This window comes from Propithecus coquereli, unplaced genomic scaffold (assembly GCF_000956105.1).
Source record: "Propithecus coquereli isolate 6110/MARCELLA unplaced genomic scaffold, Pcoq_1.0 Scaffold66, whole genome shotgun sequence".
Lineage (NCBI taxonomy): Eukaryota > Metazoa > Chordata > Mammalia > Primates > Indriidae > Propithecus > Propithecus coquereli.
This window is the reverse complement of record NW_012152618.1, coordinates 9,828,851-9,849,989: the sequence shown is the minus strand read 5'-3', so window position 1 is coordinate 9,849,989 and position 21,139 is coordinate 9,828,851. Positions and strand designations below refer to the sequence as shown.

The following is a 21,139-nucleotide window of genomic DNA, read 5'->3' as shown; positions in this document are numbered from 1 at the left end:
AAAGAAATTAGCTGGACAACTAAAAATATATAGAAAAAATTAGCCAGGCATGGTGGCGCATGCCTGTAGTCCCAGCTACTTGGGAGGCTGAGGCAGTAGGATTGCTCAAGCCCAGGAATTTGAGGTTGCTGTGAGCTAGGCTGACAACACGGCACTCTAGCCCAGGCAACAGAGTGAGACTCTGTCCCCGCAAAAAACCCCCCAAAACACTGACCCTTAAGGAATCTGAGTGAAGAGTTTATATGAATTCTTTGTACTATCTTGTAACTTTTCTGTGTGAAACTGTCAAATGAAAGGTGTTTTTTTTTTTTAATCCATATCCAGGTGGTACCTAAATCCCTCTCTGGGTGGCTGGGTGGAGAGTGGCTGGGACCAGTGTTTAAAAGCTTCCTAGGGCTGACAATAAAAGCCTTCCTCATCCCTGCTTTGCTTCAGCCTCAACTTCCCCAGAAGTTGAGGTCTTCCCCAGAAGACCCAGCCCACCCAGGGCAGCAATGCCACACAGACATTCCTTCCCACTTGCCCTACTTGACTTCAACTCTGGCCCTGCCCCCCTCTGTTCTGCTTCAGCCCCTGCCCAGTGCCAGGCCCACTCTAGACACCATTATTCTCCACTGGCCCCTCTAAGCCTGAACTCCAGCCGCTGCCACCGCCTCCTCCCTCCTCTGAGACAATCCCAGTTTTCTCTCCCATCAGGTTCTCTTCTTGGTTTTTTTTTTTTTCTGACCCTGACCAGACCTTATCATTTTAACACTTCTCACACTCTCTGTGCCCTTGTCCTCAACCAAGGTTACTGTCAGTGTTGATTTCTGAGGGGTGTTGTTCTGGTTCTTTGGCTCTTTGCTTGGAAAAATCACAAGCAGGGCTGGTGTGACTGAGGACAGACACTTGGCACCTCCACACAGCAGCTTTTATCGCAGGCTTTCAGTACACAAAGTGAAAGTGCATTTCCTGAGGGGAAACAGGTCTGTCTCTGTGAGTGGAGAAGAGCCTGGGGTTTTATCATACTTCTACTTTTATGTCTACACCTTGTGATATGCTAAATGGTAGGCAGAATAGTCATTATTTTCCTGGGAAAAGGTTGGAGAGTTCTTAGAGCTAAGGGCCCTCCCCACTTTTATCCTTATTGGATAACTTCCGGGTTGCCATGACATTTGCAAACTGTCATGGCACTGGTGGGTGTGATTTTTACTATGCCAATGTATGTTACTGGGGAAAAGGTTGCCTCTGGACGTGAACTCCTAGTTTCTATGCATGCTCCTGGCCAGGAAAAGTCCTTAATCTCAAGTTCCTGCTGTTTCGAGTTCGGTTCTAGATGCTCATTGGCTTCCTCTTTTCCTGTGGTTAGCGCTGCTGACCTGCACTTGACCCTAACGTTACCTCCCACCTACGCTTTCCATTCTCTCACCCAGGAAGGGTTAGAACAACCTCACCTGCAGAGAGAGAGCTGCCACTGTAACGGGGTTATTAGTGGGTTAAATGGTTCATTCCAACCCAGCCCTGGGGAGCAACTGTCTTCCTTTCTAACCTACTTCCTCTTCCTTGGTTCCGTCTGCTTCAAAATATTTATTGTTCTCAGCTGTCTTCCTATTTTCTGCCCCTCTCATTCTTGAACAACTTGGTCACTTACTTAGTTCAAAATTGAGGCCACCTGGCAGGATGTGTGTCTGCATCCCATCCCCTTTACCTGGTACGTACCCTCATGTCCTTTCTACCTGCTGGATCCTTGAGGAGATTGCCTTCCTCCACCTCTCGACACCTTGTTCCTCCCCTGTCACTTCTCTCTCCCCTTTCTGTCTTTAACTTCTCCACTACCAATGCCTTTCTCTCGGCCAGTAAACGTGCTCTGTTGCTTCCATGCTTTTCTGGCCTTAAAGGTTTACCTGTATAAGCTTTCATTTTAAAGAACACCTTCATGGGGCTGTAAAGTCCTCTCTCTGACCCCTGGGGTCACAGCACTGAATGCCCCATGTCTCCCCTTCTTCTCCACCAGGACATCACCCCCCTGCAGGTGGTCCTTCCCAACACCGCCCTCCATCTTAAGGCGTTGCTGGATTTTGAGGATAAGGATGGAGAAAAGGTGGTGGCAGGAGACGAGTGGCTATTTGAGGGGCCTGGTAAGTTCTCTCTCCACTGGGCCCGAGTCGGGGTCAGGGGTTTCCTGCCTTCCCGCCACGGCCCTGATATCGTCCGACCTTCAGCCTCCACTTCGCCTCCCCTTCCCAGGCACGTACATCCCTCAGAAGGAGGTGGAGGTCGTGGAGATCATTCAAGCCACAGTCATCAGGCAGAACCAGGCCCTGCGGCTGAGGGCCCGAAAGGAGTGCTGGGACCGGAACGGCAAGGAGAGGGTGACAGGTGGGGTCACCAAGGGGCACTGATAGTGGGTGCATAGGAGGGGCCTCGACTGCAGAGGAAATAGAGGAAGGCAGTGGGGGAACGGGGGTGGTAAGCCACTTGTAGCCGGGGGAGGTGCTTCCCTGGTATCTCCTGAAACCTGTTGAAGGCTGCCCGCTGCTTCCTCCCCACCCCACCCTCATGCCGCTGCTCCCCAGGCCCTGACCTGTCTGTGATCGTGACCGTGATGACTGGCTTTTCCCTCCCCTACCTTCACCATGAGCTGTAGGCAGTGGCTGTGTCGTATCTGGCTCTGAATCAACAAAGCAGATGTTCAAATACAATTAACAAATGCAGTGTTTACTCTGTGCCAGGTATGGTTCAAAATGCTTTGCAGGCTGGGCACAGTGGCTCACCTTGTAATCCCAGCACTTTGGGAGGCCGAGATGGGAGGATCGCTTGAGCCCAGGAGTTCAAGACCAGCCTGGACAACATAGCAAGACCCCATCTCAAAAAAAAATTCAGCCAAGTGGGGTGGTACCTGCTTGTAGTCCCAGCAACTAGGGAGGCTGAGGCAGGAGGATCACTTGAGCCCAGGTAGGTTGCAGTGAGCTGTGATTACACCACTGCACTCTAGCCCTGGTGACAGAGTGAACCCCTATCTCAGAAAAAAAAAATGCTTTGCAAATGGCAATTTATATAGTCTTCAAACAACCTTGAGGTAATATTCCCATTTTCCATATGACAAAACTGAGGCACGGAACTCTGGTTGCTTGCCCTGGGTGTGCAGCCAGACAAGGCAAAGCTGGGACTTGCACCCAGGCACTCTGGCTGCTTCAGTAAACCAAAGGACATCTACAACTCTAATAGGCACTTCTGGTGCCCATTTTAGGGAAAGGACAAAACGTGGTCTTTGGAGCTTAGAGAAGACATAGCAAGGTGTTGGCACAGCAGCAACTTGTGTATCTTAGATGGGCTTTTTTATTCTCTTTAGGAAGAGATTAGTTTTCCTCTGGCCTCAAAGGATTGAATACAAGGACTTCTGCTGGGCCCTCAAATGTGGAGGCAGTGGCAGCTCTTTATCTACAAAGTTCTGCTGGTCCCTCTTGTCTAGGCTGTGGGCAGGGGTGGCTGGGAAGCAGGCTGGGTGACTTTGGACTCTTACCTCCCACTCTTGGCCTAGGAGAAGAATGGCTGGTCACCTCAGTGGGGGCATATCTCCCAGCAGTGTTTGAGGAGGTTCTGGATTTGGTGGATGCTGTAGTCCTTACAGAAAAGGTTTGTGCCCTGGGGGTGTGGGTTATGGGACCTGGGGCCAGGGAACATCAGAGTTCCGAGAACGGCAGTGGATAAGATGAGAGTAAAAGAGAAGCCGTTGTTTTTGGGGTCACTCAAAAAATTAATTCAGAGGTCAGATCACCTGAGTATTCTGGGTCATCTGAAAGGGTTAAAAAGTCCTCCTGGGTTGGTAGAAATTGTCATTCAGACCTGGGAGCATTTAGTGGCCAGTGGGGCTCCCAGATCCCCCAAGGAAGTTAAAGGTAGGTTGGTCAACACCAAACACCTCGCTCTGCAGACCGCCCTGCATCTCCGGGCTCGGCAAAACTTCCGAGATGCGAGGGGAGTGGCCCGACGCACTGGAGAGGAGTGGCTGGTGACTGTGCAGGACACGGAGGCCCACGTGCCGGACGTCTACGAGGAGGTGCTGGGGGTCGTGCCCATCACCACCCTGGGCCCCCGCAACTACTGTGTGATTCTCGACCCTGTGGGACCGGACGGCAAGAACCTGCTGGGGCAAAAGCGTGTGGTCAAGGTGAGCCCCGCCTGTCCCCTGGAGGCCTGCCCGGGGCAAGTGCCCTTGAGTGGCATGAGACCCTCTGTACTCGCTCCCTTTTCTCCTTCCATGCCAGGTACATGTTTAGAAGCGCCCTCTGTCCCTTTGCACACGTAGTTCTTTATGCCTGAAACGCTGTCCCATTGACTCCTGGGCAGCCTCTGACTTACCTCTCGGACTTCAAGTTCCACGCCGCCTCTTCTGGGAAAGCCCCCGGCCCTCCCCATGCCCCAAGGTGCTGAAACGCTCTCTTATGGTCATGCATCACTTGACGATGGGGATCTGTTCTTAGAAGTGGTCGTTAGGCAATTTTGTCATTGTGTGAATGTTGTAGAGTGTTCTTACACAAACGTATATGGTCTAGCCTTCTCTTAATACTTCCCTAGGCCAGATGGTATGGCCTGCGGCCCCTAGACTGCAAACCTATACAGCATGTTACTGTACTGAATACTTAGGCAACTGGAACACAATGGTGAGAATTTGCATATCGAAATATAGAAAAGGTACAGTAAAAATAGGATATGAGAGTTCCATTCTAACCTTACGGGACCACCATCGTTGACTGAAATGTCATTATGTGATGCATGATTGTATGTCACATCTCCTGTGTGGAACCTTTGTCCTCTTTCATGAAACAAATCTCTTGGTTTACCCTCCTCACCATCCCCTACCTAATCCCCTGTCTGAACTATACCTGCGAATACCAGGGGTTGGCAAACTTTCTGTAAAAGGCCAAATGGTAGATATTTTAGGCCTGGTGAGTCACACAGAGCTTCTGCTGAAACTATTCGACTCTGCTGCTGTATCATTGGAGCAGCATAGACAATATGTAAACACATGAGAGAGCTCCTGCATCTGGAAAGTTTTATCTGCAAAAACAGGAGGCAGAAAATGTAGAAACCACCCAAATGTCCATCAACTGATGAACAGATAAAAAATTGTGACATATCCATAAAATGGAATATCATTCAGCTATAAAAAGAAATGAAGTACTTATACATGCTACAGCATCAATGAACCTTGAAAACATTACACTAAGTGAAAGAAGCCAGACGTTAAAGACCGCATGTTGTATGACTCCATTTATAGGTAGTGTCCAGCATAGGTGAACTCCTAGAGAAAGGAAATAGACTAGTGGTTGTTGGTGGGTGGGGAGTAGCAGTAACTTCCACTAGATATAGGATTTCTTTTCAGGGTGATTAAAACATTCTACACTTACGTAGGAGTTATGGTTGGACAGACAACTTAGAATGTACTAAAATGACTTGTATATTCCAAATCGGTAAATTTTATATATAGATTATATCTCAATAAAAATATGTATTAAAAAGGTGGCAGGCCAGATTTGGTTGAAAGATCAGAGTTTGCCAACCCCTGGATTGCACCATCCCAAGAAAATGAAGCATGGGAGAAATGAAGAGGAATAATAGATTAGTTTTTAACTATTTAGCTTGTGAGGATGCAGGTCCTGACAGTTTACAGAATCTTGCAAGGACATGTTTGACCAGATGAGATTCTGCACACATTTGCATAGAGCCCCAGAGTGTCCAAATAACACTTCGTGGTATTATAATGTGGGGGTGGGGAGTGTGCTTTTTGTTTGTTTGAGACAGGATCTTGCTCTGTTGCTTAGGCTAGAGTGCAGTGGTGCATTCATAGCTTACTGCAACCTCAAATTCCTGGGCTCAAGTGATTCTCCTGCCTCAGCCTCCTGAGGAGCTGGAACTACAGGATATGCCACAATGCCCAGCTGACTTTTAAAAAATTTTTTTATAGAGACAGGGTCTTGCTATGTTGCTCAGGCTGGTCTCGAACTCCTGGGCTCAAGAGATCCTCTCACCTTGGGCTCCCAAAGTGCTGGGATCACAGGCATGAGCCACTGTGCCTTGTTGGGGGTGTGTTTTTTGGGTTCCTGTCCTTGACACACACCAAGACAGCACAGGGATGGGGAGGTGGCTCAGAAGTACCTGTAACCACAAGTGGCGACGACTACTAACCCCACGTCTCTCTACTAGGGAGAGAAGTCTTTTTTCCTCCAGCCAGGGGAGAGGCTGGAACGAGGCATCCAAGATGTATATGTGCTGTCAGAGCAGCAGGGACTGCTGCTGAGGGCCCTGCAGCCCCTGGAGGAGGGGGAAGATGAAGAGAGAGTCTCACGCCAGGCTGGGGACCACTGGCTGATCCGTGGGCCCCTGGAGTACGTGCCATCCGCCAAGGTGGAGGTGGTTGAAGAGCGTCAGGCCATCCCTCTGGACGAGAACGAAGGCATCTACGTGCAGGACGTCAAGACGGGAAAGGTAATAGCCAAGGGGTGGGCAGTGTTGCTGCTGTGTGGCCAGGGTGGCAGCTTCCTCTGAGCAAGCACAGAGATGCTGATGGGGAGTGGTATGAGGTAGAGGTTTGGGAGGGACTTCAGCAGCAAAGATAGCAGCATCGGGGTGGGCTGGCTGGTAGGTATGAGGGCATTCCATGAAGTATTTGCCATCCCTTTGTCTTAAATATCTAATTTCAAATTTTGGAAACTCCCACGGAGAAGACAAGCCAAGTTTTAGGATGGGGACTGTGCCCCACTGCAGGTCTGGCCCGCAGGATAAAGGTCTGGCTGGGTAGTCTAGGAATGTTAAGAACCTCTTCCCCCACGCCCGTATCCTGGTGGAATCTTTCCTTTTGCTACTAAAACCTAAAACTTTGACCTCAGTTTGACCTAGGGCCACATCCCCAGCCTCTTTTCTAAGAATCCAACCTTAGAAGCATAGCTCAGAACCCTAGCTGGTGTTAGTGTATACTACCTACTTCCTGGGATTGAGTCTGTCCCCATGATGCCCTCCAAGCTGCCCCATGAAGGATGATTCTAGAAGGAGTAACATGGAGCACTTACTATTATGGCAAGTGCTGTTCTTTGAACTAGACACATGAAATGTCATCCATCCCTTGAGCCCATGAGGTAGCCACTATCATGTCCATTTGACGGACGAGGAGACTGAAGCCGGAGGGTGAAACAGCTTGCCCAGGATGACAGAGCTAGCGGATGGCAAACACAAGACTGCGCCAGCCTCGTGGCAGAGACCATGCTCAACCTTGGCGCTGCGTCTCCCGGAGACCGGCTCTGCCTCAGGAGCGCTGGGTGGGTCTTCCTGCCTTCTACGCTCGCTGGCAATGTCCCTCCTTGTCGTTGTCTCAAGGTGCGCGCTGTGATCGGTAGCACCTACATGCTGACCCAGGACGAAGTCCTGTGGGAGAAGGAGCTGCCTCCCGGGGTGGAGGAGCTGCTGAACAAGGGGCAAGACCCACTGGCAGACAGGGGTGAGAAGGACACAGCCAAGACCTTCCAGCCCTCTGCTCCCCGGAACAAGACCCGTGTGGTCAGCTACCGCGTCCCGCACAACGCCGCGGTGCAGGTGTACGACTACAGAGAGAAGAAAGCCCGGTGAGGGCCCCGCCCAGCCGGCTGCGGTGGGAGAGGCCCTCCGAGTGCCCAGCTCTGACTCCTGACTGTCTCTGCAGCGTGGTCTTTGGGCCTGAGCTGGTGTCGCTGGGTCCCGAGGAGCAGTTCACAGTGTTGTCTCTCTCAGCCGGGAGGCCCAAGCGCCCCCATGCCCGCCGCGCGCTCTGCCTGCTGCTCGGGCCTGACTTCTTCACAGACGTCATCACCATCGAGACGGCAGATCACGCCAGGCTGCAGCTGCAGCTCGCCTACAACTGGTAACCAAGGGTGGGGGCAGCCTTGGGAACCCAGGAAGAGCGGCGTCTCCTGGAGTGCTGGCTCCTCCTCCTCCAGGGCAGGATGCCTGACCTGACGCCAGGGTCACAAGGGGACCCAGGAGTTCACATACATCCAGGGAAGGTGTGGGTTTGCATCCTGGGACCGGGACACCACCCCAGCTAAACGCCCAGCATGTGTACTGCCAGATGCTTAACTGCAATGTTATTACAAGATCAGTGAGACACAGCCAGTGGGAGGGGACAGTGTGGGCAAGGTACTGCGGGTCAGCATCCCAGCCCTGCTGTTTGCCAGCTATGGACCTGAGCAAGGGACTAGGTGCTTTCCTCAGTTTCCCCATCTGTAAAATGAGGATGGCAGCATTACCTACTTCACAGGGCTGTTGAAAGGACGCAACAAGAAATATGGCTGGAGTGCAGTGGCAGCTATTAGAGGCAGGTGAGATGGTCACGTACAGAAACAGTGCTCAACTCCCAAGCACACATCTCTCACCTCTTGGCTGAGAGGAGCCAGTACCGTGACGAGGGCAGATGGGTGCTGACACATTCCCAGGCGCCACTGTGTGGTAGTTAAGACCAGACCCTAGAGCCAGCTGCCTAGGTTCAGCTTCCTGGCTTGCCACAAATTGTGTGACCTTGGGTAAGTTACTTAACCTGTCTCGACCTCTACTTCCTCATCTGTTTGATGGGGATCATGCACATCCCCATCTCACAGAGTGGCTGAGAGGATTATGGGAAGATGTGCTAAGTTTCTTGAGACCTTATCAGGCATAAATCAGCATTCTTTGTTGTCAGAGGCCCTACCCAGCCACAGAGGGTGGGTGTTGAGCTCCTTCTCAAAGAGAGAGTTGCTGTTTCCCAAGGGAAACAGCTTCCCCATTCTGGGCCTCTTTGCTCACAGGCACTTTGAGCTGAGTGACCGGAAGGATCCCCAAGAGACAGCCAAGCTCTTCTCAGTGCCTGACTTTGTGGGCGATGCCTGCAAGGCCATTGCATCCCAGGTTCGGGGGGCTGTGGCCTCTGTCACCTTCGATGACTTCCATAAGAACTCTGCCCGCATCATTCGCACTGCTGTCTTTGGCTTTGAGACCTCGGAGGCCAAGGGCCCTGACGGGATGGCCCTGCCCAAGGCCCGGAGCCAGGCTGTCTTCCCCCAAAATGGGCTGGTGGTCAGCAGCGTGGATGTCCAGTCAGTGGAGCCCGTGGACCAGAGGACCCGGGACGCCCTGCAGCGCAGTGTCCAGCTGGCCATCGAGATCACCACCAACTCCCAGGAGGCAGCAGCCAAGTGAGTGAAGCCTGGGGGCCTGGCTACCTACAATGTCCCCTGAGGCCGGACCTCTCCAGAGTCCCCATCTCAGCCACTGCCAGGACCTGGATAACATGGTGTCCCATAATGGTCTGCCTGCTGCCATCCTCGCCCCCATGGATCTAACCTCTACCCAGCAGATAGGAGGAGCCACTTAAAGTGTGAATCAGATGCCACCCCTGTTCCTGCGGCTTCATACCTTGTGACGAAACCCAAACTCCTTTCTGTGGCCTTCCAGACACTCTGGGGTCCAGCTTGGCCTCCCCAGACCCCACTTTCCAGCCTTCCCCACTAGCTGATGTGTTCCAGCCCCATGACTCCCTCTGCACAGCTTGTTCCCGCCTGAAGGCCTCCTGCATGGGCGGTTCCTGCTGCCCGGAAAGCTCTTCCTTGAGAGCTCCTTTCAAGCCAGGCTTCTCCTCTGGCCTCAGCCCAAAGGCCATGTCCTTGGAGAGCTCTCTTCTTTCTCCCAAAACTGAGTAACATCCTCTTTGCCCCAGTCACCCATTTTACCACCTTCAAGCTGCTTGTCGCTGTCTGGGATTGAAATCCTCTGCATACTTGTTTCTTCCCCGCTGGAAGGCGAGTTGCATGAGAGCAGGACCACAGTCATGCCGGCGTTCCCAGGCCTGGAACCGCGCTTGGCCTGCGGCACACGCACTGTTCTGGGTCAAGCTGCACGTTGAGTGCTTCCAGGGTCCAGGGTCTGTCCTGGGCACCTGAGAGGTAGGGGTCCCTGCCCTTGGCGCTCCTGTTCCCTCTGGCCCCATGCCAGAGCCTTACCTGTGCGCCCTCTTCTCCAGGCACGAGGCTCAGAGACTAGAGCAAGAAGCCCGTGGCCGGCTTGAGAGGCAGAAGATCTTGGACCAGTCAGAAGCTGAGAAAGCTCGCAGGGAGCTCTTGGAGCTGGAGGCTCTGAGGTGGGGTGAGAACGAGAAGGAAGGGCTGGCAGGGGCCGAGGGGTTGGGAAGGCAGCTGATGGAGTGGGGCGTGAGGGTGCTCGCAAAAGCTGCTGCTGCAAAATTGAAGGCCGCGGGAGGGCTGGGCTTTCTCCTGGGTCTCACCTGACTCTGCCTCCTCCTCCAGCATGTCCGTGGAGAGCACTGGGACCGCCAAGGCAGAGGCAGAGTCCCGGGCAGAAGCCGCTCGGATCGAGGGAGAAGGCTCAGTGTTGCAGGCCAAGCTGAAAGCACAGGCCTTGGCCATCGAGACGGTGAGCAGGGGCAAGCTGGTGGCCTCGGGGCTGGCCAGGCCTGGCCATTCACCACAGTCCTTGAGGCTGAGTAGAATACCAAGCACCCTAACATAAGGCCCTATTCAAGTACCTAGTGGTTTACAAAGTCCTTTCACCTGTAGCAACTCCTTTACCACATTCCCCGAAGGTAAGGACATCACACGCAGCCCACAGCTGACTGCTCATGTTGGCCACCTCTGTGCCAGGTACCGCATGTGCTTTCCAGGCGTGACCTTATTTACTGCTTGGATCTCATTAAGGCCGCTATCTCCATTTCACAGACGAGGTACTGAAGCCCGGGTTAAGGAGCTCCCACGAGTCACTAGATAAGCAGTGGCACAGCCGGGATTCACTCCTAACTGACTCGAGTTTACAATGCCATTCCTTCTCCCCTAGCTCCCTCAGGCCTGCTGGCCAGGGTGACTTGCTGGACAGCTCCCAGGGGCCACATGCTCTAAAAAATGCTGGGTGTTCCCCCTTCCAGGAGGCTGAGCTCAAGCGGGTGCAGAAAGTACGAGAGATGGAACTGGTCTATGCCCGGGCCCAGCTGGAGCTGGAGGTGAGCAAGGCCCAACAGCTGGCTGAGGTGGAGGTGAAGAAGTTCAAGCAGATGACGGAGGCCCTGGGCCCCAGCACCATCAGGGACCTTGCTGTGGCTGGGCCAGAGATGCAGGTGAGTGAGGAGTAGGCAAGAGGAGAGGCGGAGTTGGTCTTGGGACCAGCCTTGGAACCGAGAAGGCAGAGCCAGGAAGGCACACACAACATCTGGAAAGCTGCTGGGGTTAGAGGGGTGAGGGGAAGAGGTGAGTGAACTGCCCCTGTGCCATGTGTCATTCAAGCAGTGTCCTGCTGCATCAACATCAGGCACTGTGCTAGACTCAGTAGTGAACTGGAGTTCCAGGAGGAGTCAGCAAACAGATGGGACATCTGTGTGTGACAAGTGCTTCAAAGGAGGTCAAGCAGAGTGGTCAGATGAAGGGGGAGGTGACACCGCAAGCCAGTTGGTTTAAGGAGAGTCACTGTGAAGCCTGGCTCCCTAGAGAGGCAGCCGAGGAGATGAGAGGAGTGACCAGGGTCTGCCCTGTCTTCTTACCTTCTTCCTCCTCACTCCCTCTAGGTGAAACTGCTCCAGTCGCTGGGCCTGAAATCAACCCTCATCACCGACGGCTCTACTCCCATCAACCTCTTCAGCACAGCCCTGGGGCTGCTGGGGCAGGGGTCTGAGGCTCCCCTGGCCAAAAAGGTGGCCCATACGCCTGGCCCCGGGGAGGGCTTGATTCCCCAGGCCTTCTCTGCCCCTCAAGTTCCCGGAGACAGCCCCATTATGCCTGTACTGCACTGATCCCTGACAAATGCAATGGATGTTTCTAGGCATTTAAACCCTTTTCTATTTATCTGAAGTCTGAGTCACAAAGGAGCTTAATGGTGGTGGTAGGGGGTACCCTGAAATCTTGAGGTAGTGAGTGGAGACTACTCTCAGCTGTAAAAGGAGAGGACTAACCAAAGTCACACCAGTAGGGACATGGCCCCACGGCCTTGCCCACCAAGCCAGCTGTCCTTTTTTGGCACCCAGCTGCCCTAGAGCTGGGTAGGGGAGATGATGCCCAGGTAGGTGGGAGGATGGGGCCTGCCTGGCCAGCCCCACTGCAATGGCTCCTGCAGTAGTGACATCTCCCTGCCAAATCCTCTAGGAGCCCAGCTTGGCCAGGGAGTTCTGGAACTTTCACTCTGGCTGTTCCCACTGCCCAGAAAGCTCTTCCTTGAGAGCTGCGTTCAAGGCAGGCTCCTCCTTTTGGCCTCTCGCCCTCCAGTCACAGCAGGTGCATCCCTGCTTCCTGGGCTCCCTTCAGCACCACCTGTGGTGGTGCCAGCGGATGTGCCCGGCCTGTACCCTGTACTGTGCACTTGTCCCTCCACAGATGGGGGTGTGTCAGATTGGGGAGGACTCTGCCCAGGGCAGTAGGAACTCAAGTGCCCCCTTGGGCTTCTGGTCTGGGCTCTTCGGGAGGATTGAGGGGGAGGGGTGCCCTCTCCCTACCCTGCCCCACAACCACCAAGGGCCCTTATTTGGGAGAGGATTCAGGCACAATCAGCCTAGACACACCAGCCCCCTAGGGGCCAGGCAGAGCTGTAGGTGCCAGGTCGTCCTTTGCTGAGGAAGTTAGAAAGATCCTAGGTTTGCAGAGAGAAACTTGAGTCTCCTTGCTGTGTGGCAAGAGAAGGCAACTCAACCTCTCTGATCTATTTTCCCATCTGTGAAATGAGCCAGCAATTCCCCTACTGAGCTGGGTTGGTGCAAGGTGTAAATGTAATGATGACTATGTTAGGGTCTTATTCCTTTGCCCCCTTGGGGGCCTGACCCCATGAGCCTTGTTTCCTCCCCAGTTGAGTTTGTGTGGCCAGTGGTTTGACTCAAGTATGAGCTGTATTTAGCGCACAGCGCTCAGCGGTGCTGGCTCAGTGTGTGTGGAATAGGCGAGTGAGTCAGCCCTCCATCCCCAAGCTCTCCTACATCTTCCCTCAAGAGAAGTAATTAATTTAAAGCTCTTCATCTGGTACCTGGCACATGTTCAATGCTACTTGTTAGTGCTGTTTATTACTGGCCTCTGGGGACCAGTGACAAGCAGGCAAGAGTGTCTGTGGTGGGCATATTCCATTGTCTTGGCCACCCTTGACATTGCCATTACCAACACCCACACCGCCTCTGAAACCTCAGCCCTGCTGCCCCAGCCCTGCCTTCCACCAACCATTCCTCCCATTGAGGCTTCGGTGACCTTGACCCCAGCCACTTTCCCATCGATAACCCCCTGCCCCTCTTCGTTTCAGTTTTGCCCAGCTTAGATTCTGTGCTTTGTCCCTCCCCTGTGATATTTAGTGGAAAAAGCCCCCTCCTTCCCTGCACTGCCCCTGACCAGCTGCGGGTGGCTAGAGGAGGAAGACACCCCCTGCCACTGATCTCATTTTAAACACCTGGCAGCACATTTCAAGGGAGGCCTAATTGCTCTGACTGCTCCTGTGTCTTGTGTGAGATCCCCTTCAACCAACCATTCACACCTCCTCTCTTCTCAGCTTCCTACATTCCCACCCACTCTCTCTCACCTCCTTGAGAAAATAGAAGCAGATTGGGCAGGAACACTCTCTCCTTCCCAGCAACAAATCTGCCGCATCTGGACTCTGTCCTCCTTCCTGTTCACGCTGAGGACTCCTCCCCAGTCCTCAGGGCTGCCCTCCTCCATGGACCACCTTCCTCTCCCGAGCCACTAACTTCTTTCTCCTGCCTGGACCATCGTCATCAGAGTACAAATGTGCCTTACTCTCTTCCACATAAAACAACTCTTCCTTAACTGACTCCTACCCTCTCCTCCCTTTCCATCACAGCCAAATTTCCCCAGAGTTCTGCAGTCTCTCTTTCCCTTCCTCACCTCTCATTACCTCTTCAAACCACGATAGCTTCTGCCTCCACCCCTTGCTTTATGGAAACTACTCTAATTGGCATCACTGTGACGTCCTGTTGCTAAATCCAGTAGTTGGGTTGTCCTCTGTTCAGCCTCTCCCAGCATTCGGCACTGTTGGGCACCCCTCCTTCCACACTGGGCTCCCCGACACCACCTAGTTTTCTTTCTCTTTCACCGGTGGCTGCTGAGATGCTCAGCTTCTATCTAAATTGTGGGTTGTGTGGGCACTTGTCTTACCTCCATACATGCTCAGCCAGTCTCGTGACCGTAGATCATCTCTCTCCCACTGACTTCAAAATCCATTTCTCCAGCCCTGAGCTCTGGACTCATTTCCAATTGACAATTTGACGTCTCCATGTGGAGACAAAAGTCATGTGACTTGTTCTGGCCAATGAAATGCAAGGGGAAGTACCATCGCCACCATACTTGCTCTTCCCTTTTCCATATAAAAGGGTGACCAGCAATAGTCCACATAGAGGCTGCTCCATCAGTCTGGGTCCCAGAGAGATGGTGGTGTGAAATAGAGCCACAGCTGACCCACAATAGATACGTAGCAGGAGTGAGAAATGTGTGCTGTATTAAGTGACAGATTGGAGGGGTTGTTACCATAGCATAACCTAGCCTAGCCTGACTACTGCATGTGTCTTGCAGGATTGTAAGATCCAGTAGGGAACAGGGGAAACTGCTCTAGAATTGTCTGCATGAAGATGGGTCCAGCACACCGTATGGTGGGGAAGACGGGCCTTGCTGGAAATACAGTGGCGCCCCAGCTCACACTGGAGCCAGATTCTAAGTAGTAACCAAATTTGCCCTTGAATGTTCCTTAAATTGCCCATAAAATATAGAACGGTGTGATTTTCTGATGTTCAACATAGCCTGTTTTTCTCCAGCACTGGAACAAATAAATGGCTTGTCTCTGGTTGAATATCAGTGAAAGTCATTGATTTAAGGACCCCTTTTGTAAGAAAAATCTTTCAACAGCAAACTCACACTCAGCATGGTAAGATGCTGTTTACCAAGCCAAGTTCCTCTTCTTCGTAGGCCCATAGCTAATCTATATTTCCCAGCCTTCCTTGCACTTATGACTGAGCTGTCGCCAATGGGATGGGAGTGGCAGTGATAAGTGCCAATTCCCTGCCTTCCCATGAAAACCTGTCCCATGCACACCTTCCACGTGCGTGGTGCGAGCAAGCAGGGTGGTCCTGGAAGCCACACATTGAAAACGGAGGAACCGTAAAACCCTGAATCACCGCTGGCGGGAGAGCTGCCTCCCAGTCAGGAGTGCCTGATTAAGACTTAACATGAGTTACAAGTAAACTTCTGTCCCGTGTGAGGCACTAAACACCTTGCAGGTTGTTACAGCAGTTAGGGTAACCTTGAATCGCAGTGCAAGAGCCCGGAAAGACTCAGGACCGCCTGAGGGAACAGCAGATTCACAAGGCCCATCTCGTGCCCTCTCTGAATCGCGGCCCCTGAGCGGAATGAACATGTGGGATTTCTGGCATGGTCGCCATTCATTCAGTCTGGAAGCATATAGCTGAATTCCAGAAAGTTTTTACTGCATATATGTGACTCTACTCTTTTCTCCGGATCAAACATAGTGACTCCAGGACCCAGTTCAGCCCAGACTTTCTCCACCGCTCACCTCCAGATCAGGTGCTACTTGGTCCTGGGCTGCAAACACAGGCTCTGTGCTCTGCAGGTTCCTCTTGAGCTCAGTTCAGCCACTGGACGTGGCACTAGTCCTGGAGGGGGCGGGGGTGGCTCAGAAGCCATCCTGTGTGTCTTCAGTGCTGGTCCTTCCGGCCTCAGGACCCTCACGTGCAGATCCCACAAAAGGGGAAGGTGCTCACACTCTCCTCCCCAACTCTCCCTCTTAAGATCACATACAGCTGGGTTTACATAACTTAGAGACTTCCGAGGTCACCATAAATGGTTAGGACCAAACAGCCCCGAAGCCAGTCAGGGCACTGGGAGCCACATGCGTAGAGGGCCACCTGCTCTGGGACTGGAGCCAGTGCTCGGAGGACACATCTTGCGGAGGGCAGAGTGGACAGGAAGGAAAATGGCTCCGAGTAGGAGCTGGGAGGGTACCTTGTTCCAGTCTCCTGCCTTGACCTGGAGCAGGCCGGGCAGGGAGCTGCCTGAAGCGTTGGAAACGCACCTCGGCCTTGTGTACCAGCATCTTCCTAAACCACAAATCCATCCCTGCCGCTGCCCTGCTTCCAGCCCTTCAATGTTCATCCTACAAGTGCCCCTGAGAGCAGTGTGAGGTGATTTAGGGCAGCATTGTTCACGGTGGCAGGACCTGGCTAAATCAATCATGAATGGCACTCTATGCCGAGGTGGAACTGCTGCCATGGGAAAGGTTAGGAGCACGGGCCCTGGAGCCAAACTAGCCAGGCTGCGCCTCTCAGGGCCTGCGCGTCCTCTCTGGAGAACAGGCACCCTAACAGAATTGTCCTACTGGATAGTACCCAACACAATGCAGCTGTGAGAGTACATACACAATGCGCTCATGTATGTAATAGCACTTAGAACCGCGGTAGCTTGTGTTAGCAGCAGAACAGAATGCACAGAAAATGAATTTTATTTTTTGAGACGAGGTCTCGCAATGTTGCCCTGGCTGGTCTTGAACTCCTGGCCTCAAGTGATTGTCTTGCCTTGGCCTCCCGAATAGATGGGATTACAGGCGCAACCCACTGAGCCAGGCTATAAAATGAATTTTCAAATGTAGAAACATAAAGTCCAAATGCCACCCCAGCTGGTTTCTTCTGCCTCATCTCCCACCAGCTCTCCACCCTGCAATTCTATTTCAATTTCTGCAACTGCCCAGGGTGCTCTCTGGCTTCCTTGCCTTTGTGTGCCGTTCCCTCAGCCAAGAATCAGTCCTCTCCTCTACACTGACCTTTTTCTCCCAATCCCTACCAACTTTCCATTTAAGATACCCACCCCTTCTCCAAAACCTAAGATGCTGTGGCATCTTCTACTCCCATCCCCCAGCAAGCACCTTCCTAAGTGTGTTATTAGGTTCTTACCGCTCTCCCTCTGTCCCCTCCCCAACCCCATGATCTCCAAGGGGCCGGGAAGCCAGCTGCTTGGTTCCCACTGAATCCCCTGGGCCTAGCACAGGAGTTGAGGCTCAGTACACATCTGATCAATTTTAGCTCTCCTGGACATCAGAGCCTCTTGGCTAAGCTATTATGAGGATAAAATGAGTAACATCTGCAAAAAAACCCCTGACACAGGGTCTGGCATATGGTAAACCCAACACACTATAGTTTCAAAAGCTCAGGTGGTAGGAGTGCTGTTAACGACAAATTCCCAGAACAATGCCAACAAGAAGGAACAGTGATTCTCAACGTCATTGGGAGGAAGAGTCACCTGGAGTTTATTAAAATTGCAGACTTCTGGGCCATCCCTAGAGATTCTGATTCTGAAGGTCTGGTGCAGGGTCTAGGAAGGTGCATTTTTAAGAAATAGTCTCCAGGTGGTCTAAGGACCACACGCTGAGAAACCAGCTGATCTATTCATGAATATTTATTAAGCAGATATGCCAGGTTAAGGCTGGTCTTCATTCTAGGATAGAGAAGGAAACGAGTCTGTGCACTCATGGAGTTTACATTCTAGTGAGGGTAGAAAATATTAAGAATGCAAATAAATGTAGACAGCCAGTGACATAAAGCAGGTGGGTGGCAGGAAAGCCTCTGAGGTCACCGTGTAGTGACAGGAAGAAGTGAGACAGCAAACAACTAGAGGAAAAGCATCCAGATGGATCTTCCCTTTCTCCCAAGATCCCCTCAACCCAAGCCCTGATCCAAGAATGTCTCAAAGGAAACTGAGTCCAGAATAGTGAAGCACTCACCTTTATTATTGAGGCTTCCAGGGCCAGGGTAGACAGGATAGAAGAGATCGCAACAGGGAAGGATCCAGATGGCCCCTTCCCTCCCAGGCTTCCTCTGGCCAGGGGCAGAAGTCTGACTCCCCTGCCTTTGGGGAAATCTGGCCCCTACACCATTTCCCTTACTCAAGTGTCCCTAAAACTCAGGCCAAGCCAGACGCCAGGGTCTGGCTGAGCCAGCAGGATGGGACAATGCCTGGTCCTCAGGTTGGCCTCCTGGCACCCCAGAAGCACCATCTATAGGGGCAGGGCCTCCTGAGCACCCATCCTGATTTGAAGCCCCAGTCCTTGGGGACCCCAGGGATGGGACTGGTCCTTGGGATTACAGAAAATGTGACATCACCAAAGAGAGGCTGACCCCCATCCCAGCAGGCTGGAAAACACATTAGGAAGACGTGAGACTGGGACCTCCTATGAGGGGGAAGGGAGCTGTGTGGCACAGTGAGACTCCCAGGGCAGGTGGGCAGCCAGGGACCAGCGGTTCCAGGGTCACTTCTTCTTAGCACGGTCTGCCATGTCCAGGGCAGCCATGTTGCGGGCGGCCGTGATCAGGTGGATGACACTGATGAGGGACTTGAGCAAGGCGATGGGGGCAGTGATCCAGAGGCCCATTCGGAAAAGGCCCACGGCGCCAACTGCGGGAAGGCAGCAGGGAAATGAGGGGCCCAGGGTAGGGGGCCTTCATTTCCCCCGGGCAGGCCAGAACCCCTTCCCACCCTCCTGGCCATCCCTCATCGCCTACCTAAAGGTCCCTCGGAGAAATGGAACAGGTAGAGGAGGCAGTAGAAGAGCTCATTTCCAGCACACAGGGTGAACAGAGCAGGCTGCGCACACAGCAAAAGGCTGCTTAAGCAAGAGGCAGGGTGGTGTGCCACGCCACCCCCACGAGGTCCGCCACCACTAAGGGGGGGCCGAGGTGTGTCTCAGCAAATTATTTCTTTTTAAAAATCCTTTCAGAGGCTGCCTATGCTCCTGGAATAGAGCCCACGCTGGTCCTGCAGACCTCTCTGGCTTCTCTCTTCCTCCCTCCCTTCTCCCTCCAGCCACTCAGTTCATCCTCCCTGGGTGCACAGGGACCTGTTCCCACTTGCTGCCTGGAGCAACTCACAGCCCTCCCTACCAATCCTCCTCTTCCTCAATGCCTCAGCTGACAGGAACCTCCTTCTTGGAGAGACTGGGCTGGCCCTCCTCTGAGCTTATGTCCCCTCCTAACCTGGGGCCAGGGTTCAGCCCCATCCATTCCCGTAAGATGAATAGATGGGGGCGGGGCAGGAAATACTCACCCTGGAGGTGTAGTAGATCCGAAGCACTGGATTCCCAGACAGGTCAATCATCTTGTGACTCTCACTGCCTCGGACCACAGAACTTGGGGAGGAAACAGGGGGGTCTATGAGTTTTCCTGACCACTGCCATCCACCTGATCCTCACGTCAGCTCTGTGTAGCAGGTGCTGGGATGGCCCCTACTGGGCAGATGAGGAACTGGGGCATAGCTGAGGACCAGTATTTTGCTGAAAGCCACAGGGTGACCTAGCTGGGGGCAGAGTCAGCATTCAAATGCCACATTCAGAAGCCCCCATGCCCCTTGCTATGAGCTGTCACCCATTTGGAATCCTAGAATATCCACCAAGACGGGTCTTAGGAATTGCTTAATCCAACTATAAACATGACCGAAGGTCATCAGAGATGGACAGGATTTGCCCAGGGTCCTTCAACAAAGTGGAGCTAAAAAGGAGACCTCCCAAGATGCCTGAAACCACCCAGACACCCTTCCATCCAGTCTCACCCCTCCCCCCCACTGTAGTGTCTCCAACTGGTCAACACTCCTAGAATTGCAGCAGACCTGTGCAGGTGCAGCCAGTGACTGGCGACATCCAAGCTCATACTGAGCTGGAAGAGAAGCGTGGCTCGAGGGTACAGAAGGGCCAGGTTGACCAACAGACACATGGTGGAGCAGCGGTCCGTTAGCATGTCCAGCATGGCCCCAAACCGAGTTCCTGAAAAAACAGGGACTATTAGGTGGGAAGGGGCTGCTAGGGAACAGTGGGTGCTGGACAGGTGCTCATATCTGGCACATTGCTCTAATGCAGAGTCTAAAAGAAGACTCAAAATGTCCACGTGCCTAGGGCAAGGGTCACCATGACATGAAATGAGATGGCATGAGAGTGGAGGGAACAGTATCGGATGGGGGGTGGGAAAACTATCTCCACAATTCATCAACCCCAGAACCAAGGCTCCACGGTGAGACAAGGAGGCTTGATGTCTTAGGGAAGTCTTAGAGGTGGGTCAGGAGGACAGATGAAAGAATCAGTCAACCCTCTAGAAGCCATCTCCATCCTCCCCCTAAACATGCCTTCTAGAATCCCCATTGCTTGTGCTGGGCACACAGTAGGTCCCCAGTAAACACCTGTTGAATAGATTTTTATTCAGAGAGCCCTCCAGCAGTGCCATGGCCACGTCCAGTTCGGCTAACCCACACCCCTCCCAAGCAATTAATTCTCAAGAGCAAGCTTAAATGCCTTCTGCTACAAAACCAGGCCATTCTGTTCTGCTTTCTACAGAGATGGGAATGACAGCCCTGTGCCTCTGAGGTCCTGAGAAGGCAGGAAAAGAGGGCAGAGGGTTTCTGGACCCCAAGGCTGGCTGGGAGGGGGTGTCCGTCACCTTGATTAAGGGCTCGAGCAGCGTGTCCATCGAAAGCGTCCAGAAGGCAGCTGAGCAGGTAGAAGGAGGAGGCCGTGAGGGGGCAGCAGGGCATGAAGTAGAAAGAAATGATGGCGAAGACAATCCGGGCATAACCTTAGAACGGGACGCGGGGAGACAGGGCGGGATCAGAGAGCCTGCCAAGGGCCCTCGCTCTCCCCTCCGGCCCGGAGCCGCGGGCAGCACTCACCGATGAGGTTAGGCACGAACAGGAATATATTTTCGCCTGGCATCGCGGCCACCCCCTTGCCGTCCCGGGCCCGCTCTGGAGGTGCCAGCGCTGTCCCAGCCCCGCTGTGCGGCCTCACCCTCCCGCCGCCGCCGCTGCCACCTGCGCGCTGTACGCCGTTGCCCCGGCCCGGCCCGGCCCCAGATGTTCAAGCTCGCAGAGGGCCGGAGCATTGGCCGACCCAGATGTGCGCGGGGCGCAGGGCGCGCACACCCCGCCCTTCCAGTGGGCAGCCCCTCCCCGCCACCCGTCCAGCGGGTGCTCCCGTCTCCCAGCAGCGGTCCTTGCTGCTCCAGCTGTGCTTGGCTTCCGGGGACCTGTTCTTCTGCGATCGTCCTGGCAAAATTGGAGAAAGGAAAAAGCAGCTTTAAAAATGGCTGCGGCCCCTTTAAGACCTGCCCGCTTCCTCTTCCTTTTCC

At 53.4% G+C, this 21,139-nt stretch overlaps 2 protein-coding genes across 3 annotated transcripts in view; one reads left to right on the top strand and one right to left on the bottom strand.

The window, feature by feature from the left end:
• Positions 1-11,814, top strand: part of MVP (major vault protein) — a 19,846-nt gene extending 8,032 nt beyond the window's left edge. For both annotated transcript variants that reach the window (XM_012660223.1, XM_012660221.1), the window contains exons 4-15: positions 1,994-2,117; positions 2,227-2,358; positions 3,521-3,615; positions 3,914-4,150; positions 6,187-6,468; positions 7,354-7,598; positions 7,676-7,873; positions 8,793-9,179; positions 10,004-10,120; positions 10,287-10,413; positions 10,919-11,107; positions 11,552-11,814. In XM_012660223.1, coding sequence (XP_012515677.1) covers positions 1,994-2,117; positions 2,227-2,358; positions 3,521-3,615; positions 3,914-4,150; positions 6,187-6,468; positions 7,354-7,598; positions 7,676-7,873; positions 8,793-9,179; positions 10,004-10,120; positions 10,287-10,413; positions 10,919-11,107; positions 11,552-11,776 — 2,358 coding nt within the window. In that variant the 3' untranslated portion in view covers positions 11,777-11,814. The remainder of the gene's footprint in view (positions 1-1,993; positions 2,118-2,226; positions 2,359-3,520; positions 3,616-3,913; positions 4,151-6,186; positions 6,469-7,353; positions 7,599-7,675; positions 7,874-8,792; positions 9,180-10,003; positions 10,121-10,286; positions 10,414-10,918; positions 11,108-11,551) is intronic.
• Positions 11,815-17,456: 5,642 nt separating this feature from the next.
• On the bottom strand, positions 17,457-21,139 carry CDIPT (CDP-diacylglycerol--inositol 3-phosphatidyltransferase). The gene is made up of 6 exons (XM_012660220.1): positions 20,682-21,139; positions 20,453-20,587; positions 19,632-19,785; positions 19,074-19,155; positions 18,533-18,614; positions 17,457-18,425 (listed from the first exon to the last, which is right to left on the bottom strand). Exons 1-6 carry the CDS (start codon positions 20,722-20,724, stop codon positions 18,280-18,282), a joined length of 642 nt encoding a protein of 213 aa, XP_012515674.1. The 5' UTR covers positions 20,725-21,139; the 3' UTR covers positions 17,457-18,279.

What these genes read in the sequence shown, in the direction of transcription:
- CDIPT (XM_012660220.1), bottom strand. Translation starts at nt 20,724, where the DNA reads ATGCCAGGCGAAAATATATTCCTGTTCGTGCCTAACCTCATCG. An exon ending in GTTCGTGCCTAACCTCATCG is followed by an intron (nt 20,588 to 20,681) that starts GTGAGTGCTGCC and finishes TCCCGTTCTAAG; the next exon opens with GTTATGCCCGGATTGTCTTC. An exon ending in CACTGGCTGCACCTGCACAG is followed by an intron (nt 19,156 to 19,631) that starts GTCTGCTGCAAT and finishes TTCCTCCCCAAG; the next exon opens with TTCTGTGGTCCGAGGCAGTG.